We start from the raw sequence: 15,549 nt of genomic DNA on the forward strand, positions 1-15,549 counted from the left end.
GTGGAAATTAAATATTGTGCTCTTAAATTAATGAGTACATACTCTTGATAAAATAAAATACAAATATTGACTAATGCGATCTTTAAATAATGACTAATACAAAATAACAATTACTGAAAAATGTACAGAAGTAGTTTGAAATAAAGTACTTTTCATTACCTATAACACCGGACAACGGATGGAAGGTTACATGATCTCCCTTGATATGTTCGTAAAAAAAAAACAAAATCACCAGATTGGGCGATTTACTAATTTCTTTTTTTATAGGTGGAGTGTATATCAATTTTGTCAATATAATGTACCAGCAGATAATCTTCAGTAACATAGTTTCCGGCTGATTTTAGGTATTTTGGATTTGCACCTTATGGCGGAATGGATTAAAATTTTCCCCCGCCAAATTTGTATGGCGATCACCTTCCTATATCGCTTTGCAAAATTGGTTTAATAAATTAAAACGTGACCAACGCCAAGTTGACCCAAAACGGTAGATATTTCTTCCACCATCATACATTCGGTATTGCTTGAACACATCGATCGGTCATATAAAAAGGTCAAAAATACGATCAAAGTAGTAGTCTAAAGTAGTTTTTAATATAATTAGAGCAAACGACTCGTGAATTTATCCATACGAGGAGGAGGAGGAGTCAAATTCGCCAAAAGTTTTTCGTCGCAAAAGCACTGCGAAGCAATCGGAGCATGTTTCTTCTCCAAAAATGGCCATGTGGCGACTGTTCCCCTAGTTACGTCTGAGTGTTCGCCTAGAGCAGTGGTGGGCATAACAAAATTGATAGTATGTGTGGTTGAGCGTAACTGAGAAGTCATCGTTAACCAGTAAGGAAAGTAGTAAAGTCGGACTGGGCCGACTATACGATACCCTTCACCACATTGGGTATATTTTACATATGTATACTAATAGACAACGCGTTTTGTTATAAATCTATATCTGAACCGATTTCAGAGAAACTTACCAGAGACTAATTTATATAACATCAATACGTTGTGTCAATCGGCCTACCTATGGATCTTTTCACGAAGCTTAGCAACATCATTCTAGACTGAATTCAGTACCCTATACCAAAATTCGTGAAAATCGAATGATATATAGGGTCTTTGGTGCACCAATTACTTAAAATCAGATGAAAATACATATGGGAGCTATATCTAAATCTGAACCGATTTTCACGAAACTTGGCAAACATCATTCTAGACTTTATTCTTTACGCTGTGCCAAATTTCCTGCAAGTCAAAAGATTTCCAAGGACTTTATTGGACTATTTACCTAAAATCGGGCGAAGCTATATATGGGAGCTATATCTAAATCTGAACTGATTTTCGCGAAACTTTGCACACATCATTCGTGAATTTATTCATTACCCTGTGCCAAATTTTTTTTGCCTGTTACAAAAATATGCACAAAGACATAATACCCTGTACCACAGTGTGGTGAAGGGTATAAAAACGACTGACGAAGAGAGAAAAAAATGAGAATGCGTGTTTAACCATGGATGCTCAGTTACGGTAGGGTACAATGGTGGGCAAAATGTCTCTTAAAAAATGTTTAAGGGAAAATTAAAACAAGAATTATTTTGCGGAATTTATTTAATTTAATATTTTTAAAGCGTAAATAACATCCCAGGAAGTTAAAACAATAAATTTATTAAAAAATTGCGGAAAATTTTTCATTATGTGTTATTTTTGTTTTAACATCAAAATATGTTAAGAGAATGCATCACCGCTGGTGTGCAAGTCTGCCCAACTATGGTAGGGTATATGGGTAAGCATGCCTGGCATAAAGTCTTCAGAGAAAATCGAACAATAGAAGACAAATCATTGCGTACTTACAAATTTCATACTCAAACCAGCGCCTTTTGGCCGGCCGTGCCCTGCTTAATGCATTCAACTCTATATTTTCTGAAATGGATCAAATCGGATACCCCATATCTTTTATAATAAAAATTATTAGAATTTTAGCCTTTGTGGCACCGATAGGCCCATTTTCGGACTTGATCTAGTTTTAGTAACAACATTGTGACGTGTAAAGCTTGGATCAATCGGACACTCCATTCAATTGAAAATTTCAAAATTTTAAGTTGGACCGATGATTCCTATATTGCAACTAAATAGTTTCAAATTATATTTTCAAAATGTTGACCCTTTGTGGGGGGAGATGCAAACGGATTAGACTGAAGAAACTCTATCCTCAAACATTATACAGGCTTTGTTATACCCTTCATATGTTTGTAACAGGCAAAAAGAAGCGAAATAGACACATGGTTCCTTTTTCATATTATATCTGAGTTGATTTATGCATGTCTGTCTATCCGTCCGTCCATGTATTTTTGTGAGCAAAGTACAGGTCGGACTTATAATCCGAATTGGATGAAATTTGGCACAGCCCATTTATTTGGCCCAAGGACGAACCCTATTGATATTGGAAAAAATCGGTTCAGATTTAGATATAGATCCGTTATATAGCTTCATCCGATTTTTTGAAGCAAAATTTTACATAACGTATGAAATTGAGACTAGGATAGATTGTGTTAAGTTTCATTGAAATCGGATCAGATATAGATGTAGCTATCATATATAGCATCGTCCGATTTTTTGTAAATGGTGCACCAAAGTCCCAAATTTATGTTTTAAGTTTCATTGAAATCGGTTCAGATTTATATATATATATATATAGCTTCGTTCGGTTTTGTATAAATGGTGCAGCAAACTCAGATTTAGATATAGCTCCCATATATATTTTCGTCCAATTTCATGCAAATGGTGCACCGACAAGAGCGGTTCTCAAACTTTAAACAAAATTGTATCATCAAATTTTTTTATCCTTTAAGTCTTCAAATACATATAAAATTTCAAATCTAAAATGGTAGGTCCCCTTAAGATAATTCATTATAGTTCGAAAACTTAGTCTGCAGTACTGTGTTGTGATCCTGCAGGCGACGTGATATTCTAGTCACCAGTTCTTCTTGTTTTTGGTAAGGAAATAATAATATCCCTCAACTTTTTGCTAAGATAATGTGAACATTTTAATTTATTTGTTACACAGTGTAATATTATAAATCAACTTAGAAATTCTGAAGTATGTAAACATATAAAAAAAGATAAAATGTGATACTGTCCAACGGTTGCTTGCGAATATATATTACAGTTCCCAAATATTAGTTAACAAGAACATTCGGCAAGATGAAGAACTTACAAGGATATACTAAAGCGATTTTTATAACAATTACGTTTGTAAAATTGTGCATTGCAAGTCCCACATGGTATACAGCAAATAATGGCAAACGATATCTCATCGAACTTGACACTAAGGTATGTACGCAAATTTGAAAAAAGTGATTTTTTTTATTTTAAAGCATTTGTTCTTGTTTTTAGTTAAATTGGCTACAGGCTAACAGCGAATGTAAACGTAGAGGATTGCAAATTTTGGAAATCGATAGCTATGACAAAAATGCGCAAATCAAAAATATTTTGCAGAAAATTTGGGGTAAGAACTTTTCATCGCTCATTTGCTGCAAGACCGGTATAAATAAAAAAATCGATTTCAGAAAATGCTTTTGAAGTTTTCTATAGATAAATGGAGCAGAGCAATTTCGACATTTTCTCAATCACTGTGTGTAAGAGATATCCATCTGCATATTTTGCTCCACATGGCATCTGATATAGCGACCAATTCTGCACTATTAACTCAAAAATATTTATTTTTATTAATCCCGGGCTTGGATCAAATGAGCGATATTATGTTAAAAAATAGCATCGACCGAAATGTCGACAACAGATTCTAATTTGTTTAAAAATCGTTTTTTCTAGGCGGTTCCAAAAATATTTGGTTAGGTTACCACGATGGCTTCAGTACATCTATGGATAATAATCGTCCATTTTACTCTATATCAACGGGTTTACAAATCAACTACAAAGATTGGTATACCAGTGGAATATCTAGTCAACAAGCCCAAGGACATTGTGGTCAGATTTCAAGTGACCACAATTTACAATGGATTGCAGCCGACTGTTCCACGAAAAATGCCTTCATATGTGAGACATCCACTTCCATTCAGAATTCTTCTGATAACAATAAACGTCAAACGATATTCGAAGCCAATCAAAAAATATCTGCCGAATTTACGAATTTGCAAAGTAAAATGAGACAAGCTAATGAGAATATACTTCAGACAACACTATCCGCTTTGGAGAGACAACAAAAGTCAACGAATGATTTAATTGCCGATGTCAAAAAGTCTATTGAGAATATATTGAACAAGAATTCATTCCTGTCGTCTATAATGGCAGATTACATTAAAATGTTTACTACGTTAGTGACAGAAAAGGAAGCTGAATTATCCAGAATATCCGAGGAAACTCAAAGAACTATTCTTAGTTCTCAAAGTCAGGGTGAAAATTCATTAAATGAATTGACATCGAAGTTTGCAAATGCTCTGACCAGCAACACTAATGAAATAAATCGATTATTGGGTTCGTAGTTTTATTTTTTAATAAAGTGTTACTTATTAAATCAAATAATAAAAATGTGAATTAAACTTCCATCCTATAAGACCTCTGGACCTTCTGACCATTTGGTCTTCTATTAGACCTTTGTGCCGTCTACACAGAAAAAATAATTTATATATGATATGAATAGTGAGTGGGCTTGTTGTTCATTTCAATACTTGTTTGACATATTGTATTTAGCATTTTTATCGAAATAATTTGGAAAATACATATGCGAATTTTGTAACACCAATGAAGACGTTCATAAGAGTGTCTGGAATAATGATACAATGGAATGTAATACTAGTAACAAATGAGTGAGTGAAAAGTTAGCGGCCGTTAGCCCAATAGTCAAATAGACCCAATAGTCAAATAAATGGTTGCAAAAATAAGAAACACCAACTAACCAGAGAACCCAGCGGAAAAATGAGTAGGAGGAATACATTTATTTTTGTCAAAGAGAGAGAGAGAGAGAGAGTGAGAGAGAAAGGGAGGGACAAAGAGAGAGGTAAAGTAGAGCGAAGTAGGATAATAGTTGTAGCATTAAAGAAATCTTTACATTTTTTGGACATTATTATAAGACTTTTTACATGTATTCAAATCGACCATCATAAGGCGTGGATTTGTGAAATAATTCTTTCAAGGACCAGCATACGGCGTGGATTCTGAAAATAATTTTTTCAAGGACCATCATAAGGCGTGAATTTGTGAAATAATTTTTTCAAGGACCATCATAAGGCGTGGATTTGTTAAATAATTTTTTCAAGGACCATCATAAGGCGTGGATTCGTGAAATAATTTTTTCAAGGACCATCATAAGGCGTGGATTTATGAAATAATTTTTTCAAGGACCATCACATAGCGTGGATTTGTGAAATAATTTTTTCAAGGACCATCATAAGGCGTGGATTTGTGAAATAATTTTTTCAAGGACCATCATAAGGCGTGGATTATTGAAATAATTTTTTCAAGGACCATCATAAGGCGTGGATTTGTGAAATAATATTTTCAAGGACCATCATTAGGCGTGGCTTTGTTAAATAATTTTTTCAAGGACCATTATAAGGCTTGGATTTGTGAAATAATTTTTTCAAGGACCATCATAAGGCGTGGATTTGTGAAATAATTTTTTTAATGACCATCATCTTCCTTGGGCCAAATTACCTGTGCCAAATTTCATCTTATTTAACATCGAGAGACGGACGGACATGCACAAATGGAAAGTAGGTATGGAACCACTTCGTTTCATTTTGCATACAAATATACACATAGAAATAATACCCTATAGTTTGGGTATAGGGTATAACACTATCTTATGGTGGAGAGTATACGAATTCAAGTTCAATGTCGAACACTGATATAAATATCTTTAAAACAATACATGAACACTCTTGATTAAAAAATGTTAGATATTTCTATCTACCGCAATAATTGGCAATAAACATATTTATGACATTTGATATTTTTTATCAATCAAATTTGATCACAACTGTTTTTAGTGTATAAAAACTCGCGAAACATCTTCAAAACGTATCATTACATTTCATTGTGAACATGGAGCTTAAAACAATATTCATCGTTTGTATTGTAATTTTCACAAGCGTTTGTATTGGCGTCGGTGATGCATTGCGTGACTGGTTCCAAGCAGAAGATGGGCACGAATATTTCATTGAGACAGAAAATAATGTAAGAAAATATCGTCAGTGATTTTTGCCCCCTTTATTTTTTATAATTTATTTTAGTACGAATGGCATAAGGCCTCAGCTGAATGTAAACGTCGTGGTCTGCGTTTGGTAGAAATTGAAAGTGCTGCGAAAAACAAGGCATTAGATACCTTGCTAAGAAGTGCATTTGGAAGTATGTGAACCAGTTTACTTTGTGCTTAAATAATTTCAATATTATTTCCATTTTTAGATTCTTTACCATCTCTATGGATTGGTGCCACCGACCTTGAAGTGATCACTGAAAAAAATCGTCCATTCTATTGGTCAACGACGGGAAGGCGTGTGAAATTTGCCGATTGGAGCATACATCAGCCAGATAATTACAAAGGAAATGAACATTGTCTTCATCTTTATGCTCCATATAATTTGAAGTGGAATGATGCGCCCTGTACGATGAAACAGGGATTTATTTGTGAAGAGAGATTTATTAGTAGCTAATTCGTAATAATAAAAAGAAATCCTGCTTAGGAAAATTAAATGGCCATACGAAAATCTCAGTGTTATTATATGGAAGTGAAAGCGGCGTAGGCGACCAACATGTGTTTTTTGGTGTACAAGGTGCAATTTCTGTTCACATTTGCCTCTCGTATGACCTTTGCCAGCAGGATATTAAAAGGGTCACACAACAAATTATCACCTTGTCTGAATCCTCGTTCGGTATTAACACTAGATTGCCGAAAACGGTCATTTTGACCGTTTTTCAATTTCAAGTACAAAAACAATTGTGTATATTATGTCACAGCTTTTTAAAATTTGGTGACTTTTTGTGCCACATAGAACTACGTTTATTAATCATAATAGCTGCTTCCTCCCCTCTTTCATTCCACGTATTCACATGTGCTACAATTATATTGCCTAAAATCGGTCATTTTGACCTCTAGTGAAATAATATTACTGTATAAAGTAAATTTCTTATATGACCAGATCAGTACAACAACATCGAAAACCGTTTGATACCCTAGAAACACAAACAAACACTCAAATCGGGAAAAATAAATTTTATATTTCTAGTCGTTCTCTCTTAGAGTAAACACTTACTCTTTTTCGAACATTTTGTCCGCGTTCTTATTTCTCAAAAAGGGAAACTCGAGAGCCCTCCCACCGAAAACAAATAATAACAACGTTTTGTATGATTGTAAATAATGTAAAAAATATTAAAAAAATAACAGCCTGTTTTTCTATTTCGAATGAAAACACTGTGCAGCACTAAAATCTTGAACCAATCGGGACCCCCAAAATCTTGAAGCTTGTGATGGTGGAAGAAAATCCCTAGCTGGGTTTTGCATTATTAGCTAAGGTTTTCTTTTTAATTAATTTTTAAAATATTCGACTGAAAGTGGATTTTAGCACAATTTTCGAATAATACGTACTTATTATTGAGTCTATATCTCGTGAACTATTCGAAATATTGCTTTTCTCTCTTAAGCTATATTTTTCCTCTTAATTAGATCTAAAATTTTTTTCTTGAGATAAAATCAATAAAAAAACACCATCATACTGAAAACAGCACAACTGCAAACAAAATTAAAATTTCGACATACTTTTTCCATGTTCTTTCATACTTATTTCATAAACTGCTACTGACTCGACGAAACAATATATGACAAGAAGATAACCAATAGCAAATCATCTTGTCCGATTAGAGGTTAACAACACCTCTTCCTTACTTTTTTCGAATATTCAGTACAGTCCTTCTAATTACTTGTCCAGATTACCTTCACGGTGGGTTGTGTTGTGATTTTCGGATTATACTCTACTCAAAAACACACAAAAAATTATGTTTTCGGTCCATTTCATCCCAAAATTTTAATCTGATCATCACCGAAAATTGTAGGCGTTGTTCTTGACCATAACTGGAACTTCATGAAAAATTTCAAAGCCATCAGCGCGATATTTCTCCCTCTAATGTGGTAATGGGTTACTAAATAATATCTGAATACGTAAGCACCTGTAAATATTTGACTGTAACTCCCACATCTGAGTAGATACATCACTATATTTGGTATCAATTTAAACGCCAACCACTCCTCTTGGATATGCTATCAACTCCTGGGGTCTACATCCTCCAGGAGTAAATATATATGCCATAGAATACAAATTTTGTCATTTTTCACACAAAAGTCAGGGTCAATTTGACCCGCTAAATATTGACCGTTCTTTATCAAAACATGCATGCTTATTCTCTGGCCCGATCCCCTTCTCCATGCAAAAATTCGCGGTGTTTTGGCCATAATTGCGGCCTCTGAAGCGACCAGAAAAACCGACAAAAATTTAGTATTTGGTCCATTTCATCCCCTAAATACTAACTGATCTTTTCCAAAAACAATAGGGGTCTTCATTGGCCAGAACCCATCCTACATCCAAAATTTCGTGAAGATTGGTCCATAACTGTGGCCTGTATCGTGTTTACAAATTATAATGGACAGACGGACGGACGGACGGACACACATGTCTAGATCGACTCAGCTAGTCGAGATATGGCGATCGGTAAAGAAAAAAAAAACAATAATAGAAACAACATAAATAAATGTGTGCAACGAAGGGAAAACATATTCACTTCACTGAGCGGAGCAGTATAGTCGGACGGGGCCGACCATACGATACCCTACACAACTTCCATGAAAATCTAACTTTCTGTGGTTTTAAATTCTGAGATGTGGCAATATTTCGCGATATTTGCACACTTTTGACTGGCTAGAGGTCAGCAAATATTACTAATAATCAGTACAGCCCCTCTAATTACTTGTCCAGATTCCCTTCACAGTGGGTTGTGTTGTGATGTTCGGCTTTCGACTCGAAAAGTACAAATAATTAAGTTTTCGGTCCACTTCATCCGAAAAATTATTATCTGATCATCACCTAACATTTTAGGCGTTGTCCTTGACCATAACTGGAACCTCATGGAACATTTCAAAGCGATCAGCGCTATATTTCCGCCCTCCAGTGTGGTAATAGGTTACTAAATAATATATGAATACGTAAGCACCTGTAAATATTTAAGTGTAACTCCCGCATCCGAGTACCTACGACCATATAATTGGTATCAATTTAAAGGTCAACCACTGCTCTTGGATATACTATCAACTTCTCGGGTCTATGTCCTTCAGTGGTAAATATATACGCCATAGAATACAAATTTTGGCATTTTTCACACAAATGTTCGGGTCCATTTCACCCGCTAAATATTGACCGATCTTTATCAAAACAGGCATGCTTATTCTTTGGTCCGATCCCGTTCTCTATGCAAAAATTCGCGGTGTTTGGGCCATAATTGCGGCCTCTGGAGCGACCAGAAAAACAGACAAAAATAAAGTTTTTGGTCCATTTCATCCCCTAAATATTAAGCGATCTTTTCCAAAAACAATAGGGGTCTTCATTGGCCAGAAACCATCCTATATGCAAAATTTCGTGAAGATTGGTCCATAACTGTGGCCTGTATCGTGTTTACAAATTATAATGGACAGACGGACGGACGGACACACATGTCTAGATCGACTCAGCTAGTCGAGATATGACGATCGGTATACTTAAAGGTGGGTCTAGGACCAATATTTCGCGGCGTTACAAACTTTTGGGGCTGCACAAAGCTATAATACCCTGACAACATAGTTGTGTAGGGTATAAAAACCCAAACGATACCTATAAAACAAGTTCCAAAAATTTTTATTTTGTTTAGAGACTGTGTTGTGTGAAAGTTCTTGAAATTTTGATACATAGTTCGCGATTTTGCAATTGATTCGATAGCTATAAAGCAAGTGAGTGAATTTGACATTCTCGTTCGAATGAGGACAGTTTTTTCGTCATACATAAACTCAATTTTTAGGGAAAAAGTATACGTTTACGGGTTCTTTCGAGTTGCTTATTGTTCGACTTCTTTTGCCTGTAAAAAGTTTTTATATAAACCAAAATTCGCATTGAAAGCGAAAGAAACCTTTCTTTCGAAATACAAAAACAGGCTGTAAGTTTAAAAAAATTTCTTTACACAATACAAATTCTTTCAGAATGAGGTCATTTTGGCCGACAAAATTCCAGTCTTTCTAGTGTTAAAGGGCTCCGAGAGGTTCTTTCCGACTTCAACTGCTGATCTTGTGCCCGTTAAAGTTATCCTGCATAGCCGTATTAATTTTGCTGGAATGCTAAACGCAGACATGGCTTTATACACCTCTGAACAGACAGGGCTGTCGAATTCGGCTTTATATTTATCGACGAATAGGTGGAATGTGTAGATGTGTTTTTCGTGGGTCTTTTACAGGATTTGGCGCAGAGTAAACATCTGGTCAATGGTGGATTTGTCAGGTCTAAAGCCGCATGGTATGGTCCAATAATGTCATTGACCATAGGCTTCAGTCGTTCACACAGCACGCTGGATACCACTTTATATGCGATGGGAAGGAGACTTATTCCTCTATAATTGGCACATATCGTCTTGTCTCCTTTTTTATGCCCGGAAGATGAAAAGTTCGGCTGTTAACCCATCGGTACCTGCTGCTTTATTATTCTTCAGCCGATTGATTGCTATTCTGACCTCATCTTAGCTAGGTGAGCAGAATTTTAATGTCATGGCCAGGGCAGCGGTCATATGCTGTTTTTATGCGCTCGTAAAATATGTCTTTGGTCTGTTCATCTTTGTCTTCGGTCGGAGCTTGGGCGCAAATTAGACTGATGTAGAGGAACTTCACTTTTATACGGATTATAGCAATTTTCTCATCTACTGGAGTGAATCTGGAGAAGAGGTATTTTATTCTCCTCTTAACCTTAAATCCGCAGCCAAATTCATGTTTCGTTTCATGGCAGCTATAATACAGGGCGTAATGTTCTGATTTACTTACGCCACTCCCTTTCCATCTCTTTGCACTTCTTGAGTACGCCCGCCAAAGCGAAAATTGCGCCTGTTTTGTTCAACGTGCGCACATTCCAAGTGCAGATTCGCATCCGTGGTCAAAGCCAATCAGAGCCGATCTATTAATATTTATCGGGTCAAATGGACCCAGACTTATGTGTGAGTGAAAATTGACAACATTTTCATTCTATAGGGAAGTCGATAATATATACAAGATAAGTAATTCACCATTCAAATGATATCAATTCTATTGTGTCTACGTATTCTGACATTGTTTAGTATTACCATCACCACACTAGATGGCGGAAACACTGATGACTCGGAAATTTCTGAAGTTGCGGTTATGGTCATGGACGACGACTATGATGATCAGATGGTATTTAGGAAATGAAATGGACCTAATATTTGGCCCACTCAATATTTAACTGATCAAATTAAACAAATTTTGTTGTGTAAACTAAGGAAATCTCAATCTTATGGACTCAGTTTTTACTCCGGGAAAACATGATTTGGAAACGATGAACTGTTGACCATTAATCAGTCAAAAGAATGCAAATATTATGAAACATTTCCCAGACTCAGAATATAGATCTAGAGAAACTTATTAGTAGTAGTTGTGTAGGGTATCTTATGATCGGCACCCTCGCACTATACAGATCTGCTTACTGGTTTAACCTAGATATCTGAAATTTGGACCATTATTATTTTCAGAGAATGAACAACCTACTACCATATAATGCAAAATTATAGTCCCCATATTTCATTTCCAGTAAGATTGGCCCGGCATAATTTAAGTAAATTTTTCTTTGTTTATATTTTACTTTACTATACATACACGTATAGTAGTTAACACAATAATATAAGTTCTAATTTTACTACCATTTAGTAGATACCTTACACCAATAGAGTGAATTTCATACACACACATTTGGATATAGCAACGAGTACACTAAAAACTCTTTGATACATACACTCTACACTCCCTTAGTCCTAATTTCAAAAACTTAGACAAATCCGTTTGGTAAAAATAAATTTTAACATTTTTATACCTTTTACCACTTTTTGTACACTCGTGGTAAACATTATTTAGTCCACGACTGTATATCAGAAAATATTTATTTTCCATATCAAAAAGCTATTCTATTTTTAATACAGAGATTCACTTTACATGCTAGTGTTTCCCTTATCAAGTACCACACAGAACAACGAATGATAACAATTTTTTTTTAACTCTATGAAAAGATAAGAACCAAATGTAACTTGGGCCGCAATTTTTCGTCACGCTATCACTGCACAAATAGATCCAAAGGGGGGTCAATACACTTTTTTTAATTTGAAATATTTGATGCTTTTAAAGATGACATCTGATATATATTTGAAGATTTTAAAAATTTCCATTAAAATTATACTATAAGATTTTTTCATTCAATAAATTAAAGAATTAAGATTAAAGTTCATTCGAAGTTTTTGCTCAGCGCATTTTACTTTCATTGCATATCCCATGTTCTTTCTCAATACCACCCCGTTACATTGTAACAGAGCCATTAAGGTTGGTCAAATAAAATGAATACATTGTCGTTTCGAATGCTGGGTTGGGTCGTCAGTATTATGAACATCCATTGTACTTATCTCACAATATAATTGTTCTAACATACACACATGTATGCATTACTGACGACGATGACCAAAAAGCACAGACAATCATCTAATTCAGGGTCACTCACAACAATGTCTGGTGCTATCGGGCACTAAATTTTAATGGCCAAAAGAAAGAGCAGAGAGCGAGTAAAAAGCATTATTATGTAGTCAAAAATGAAGCTTTTACAATATATTTTTTATAATTCTGCTTTTTTATACCCTCCACCATAGTATGGAGGGTATATTAATTTTGTCATTCCGTTTGTAACTCATCGAAATATTCATTTCCGACCCTATAAAGTATATATATTCTTGATCAGGGTAAAATTCTAAGACGATCTAGCCATGTCCGTCCGTAGATAGGGTGCTGAAATTTTGCATAGAGTTGTCTTTTGTCTGCAGGCAGGTCAAGTTCGAAGATGGGATATATCGGTCCAAGTTTAGGCATAGCTCCCATATAAGGGTACCCCCAAATTTTCGGTATTTTGGGGTTTTTGAGCGCGTTTTTCAACCGAATTCGCTGATATTTGGTATATTGGGTTCTTATTGAGTACCACATATCTCCACTAAAAATTATAAATATAAGTCCATTTTTTCTGGTAGCTCCCATATAAAGGTACCCCCAAATTTTCGGTATTTTGGGGTTTTTGAGCGCGGTTTTCAACCGAATTCATTGAAATTCGGTACATTGGGTTCTTATTGGGTACTAAATGTCGCCACAAAAAATTATAAATATAAGTCCATTATTTCTGGTAGCCCCCCATATAAGGGTAGCCCCAATTTTCGGTATTTTGGGGTTCTAGAGCGCGTTTTTTCAACCATATTCGCTGAAATTTGGTACATTGGGTTCTTATTGGGTACCAAATATCTCCACTAAAAATTATAAATATAAGTCCATTTTTTCTGGTAGCCCCCATATAAAGGTACCCCCAAATTTCGGTATTTTTGGGGTTCTTGAGCGCGTTTTTCAACCGAATTCGCTGAAATTTGGTATAGTGGGTTCTTATTGGGTACCAAATATCTCCACTAAAAATTATAAATATAAGTCCATTTTTTCTGGTAGCCTACATTTGGTATTTTGTAGCCGTATGTGGAAACAAATCTCCCTACCAAAAATTATTAATAGTCAACACCTTTTCGTCCCCATATAACCCCATTTTTTATATTAATATTTAGTACGTTTAAATCTTTTAAAAGTTAAAATAAATCTAATTTAGCTACACAATATACAAAAGTTTAATCTTCAATTTTGTAAGAAAATTGAAGATCTTTGCATTTCTTTCGAACAGAAACATTGATGCCTCTATTACTAAATCGAGTGCAGCTTATTTATATTAATACTTTCGGAAAATATCCGATCCTTCAAATTGACTAATATAAATAGGAAGTTTCTCAAATTATGTTGTTCCTTCCTGTAATGGGAAAAAGTAGTAAGTTTAGGTACTTGTATATAGCACGAAATTGTAATTTTATATTTTGTACAGCGCATCATTTGTTATACAGAGACCTGCCTTTATAAGGAAGCAATTTCCATTAAATTAAAAAAAAACTCTACATCTACTCGTTCTGTCGTATACAATAATACTTTAAATGTCAATGCCAAACAAAAGTCTAAAAAAAAAAGCCTTTTACCAAATTTTTTATACTATGTATTATACTTTTTCGTTCATTTTAGAACTTATTTCTGGAAAATATTTATGTATAAATGTTTATTTTTATACAGAATTCTGATCTTACTCCGTATTTCTTTCGAACAGAAACGTTGATGCTTCTATCATACTAAATCGAGTACAACTTACTTATTTTTATATTTTCTGTATGTGCACTATTTTCTCGATTCTCCCGATGGACACATGCAAATAGTACCATAATACGTTTTTTAAAACATGTAGTAAGTTTTAGTACTTGTGTACCATTATCATCATTTGTTATGCAGAGACATGCTTTTATAGCGAAGATTTCCATTAGAATTGCAGAAATTTAGTATTTCTGGTGCATTACGTCTTTAATTTGTTATAGCTAAATATACATATAAAATTTCGGGACTATACCTCTACTCGTTCTGTCGTATACAATATTTAGTACTTTAAGTACAAATATCATACATTGCGAAAATCATTGTTTTTCATAGAAAAAGTATTGTACCCATATTCTATATCTACCCGTACCACCGTATACAATGTGGTGTACTTTTTAATACATTTTAGAACTTAGTTCTACAAAATATTTGTGTATAAATGTTTATTGACATAGTTCTAGATAAGTATCTAATAATAAGTTCCTATATTTATCCGTTCTACCGTACACAATATTTAGTACTTGTATTCCATTCGTACTCTATTTGTTTATAATATACAAAACTACATGCCGAATTTCAGAATTATACTTTTCCCTACACAGTGCAATATTTTGTATTTTTGGTGCCATATAGTACGAATTTCCAATAAACCAAGCCTCTTATTTGTATTAAGAATTGGACATTTTTGCACTCTAAACTTACATTTATATTTTTTACCATTCACTGTACAATATTTAGTACAATTTTCCAAAAATACTTATGCATATCGCTCTATTTGTAATAGTTTCAACTACAGACTAAATTTCAGATTTCAATCTTTTTCTCTCCCATTATAATTTAATATTTTGTACTATTTTAGTACTAGTTCCAAAAATTGATTACTGTATAGCATATTATTTGTAATTTCAATTCCCTCAGGTTTCATTATACTACAGTATATATTACTAAGTTTAAAAGAATTATGCATAGCATTCTATTTGCAATAGAGTAAGCTACAACATAAATTCTGGATTTCTATTTATACCAGTTCTATTGTACTTTATTATTTAGCA

The 15,549-nt window shown here is 34.3% G+C and overlaps 2 protein-coding genes across 2 annotated transcripts; both read left to right on the forward strand.

Annotated features, from left to right (window-relative positions):
• Window positions 1–1,501: 1,501 nt before the first annotated feature.
• LOC133327715 (lectin subunit alpha-like) lies at window positions 1,502–4,490 on the forward strand. The gene is made up of 4 exons (XM_061536260.1): window positions 1,502–1,518; window positions 3,264–3,321; window positions 3,385–3,496; window positions 3,820–4,490. The coding sequence occupies exons 1-4, from the start codon at window positions 1,502–1,504 to the stop codon at window positions 4,488–4,490; spliced, it is 858 nt and encodes a 285-aa protein (XP_061392244.1).
• Window positions 4,491–6,051: 1,561 nt separating this feature from the next.
• LOC133327716 (lectin subunit alpha-like) lies at window positions 6,052–6,659 on the forward strand. The gene is made up of 3 exons (XM_061536261.1): window positions 6,052–6,183; window positions 6,240–6,354; window positions 6,412–6,659. Exons 1-3 carry the CDS (start codon window positions 6,052–6,054, stop codon window positions 6,657–6,659), a joined length of 495 nt encoding a protein of 164 aa, XP_061392245.1.
• Window positions 6,660–15,549: the final 8,890 nt, after the last annotated feature.

This window comes from Musca vetustissima, unplaced genomic scaffold (genome assembly GCF_032173495.1).
Source record: "Musca vetustissima isolate MV318-11 ecotype Yass unplaced genomic scaffold, APGP_CSIRO_Mvet_v1 utg99321, whole genome shotgun sequence".
Lineage (NCBI taxonomy): Eukaryota > Metazoa > Arthropoda > Insecta > Diptera > Muscidae > Musca > Musca vetustissima.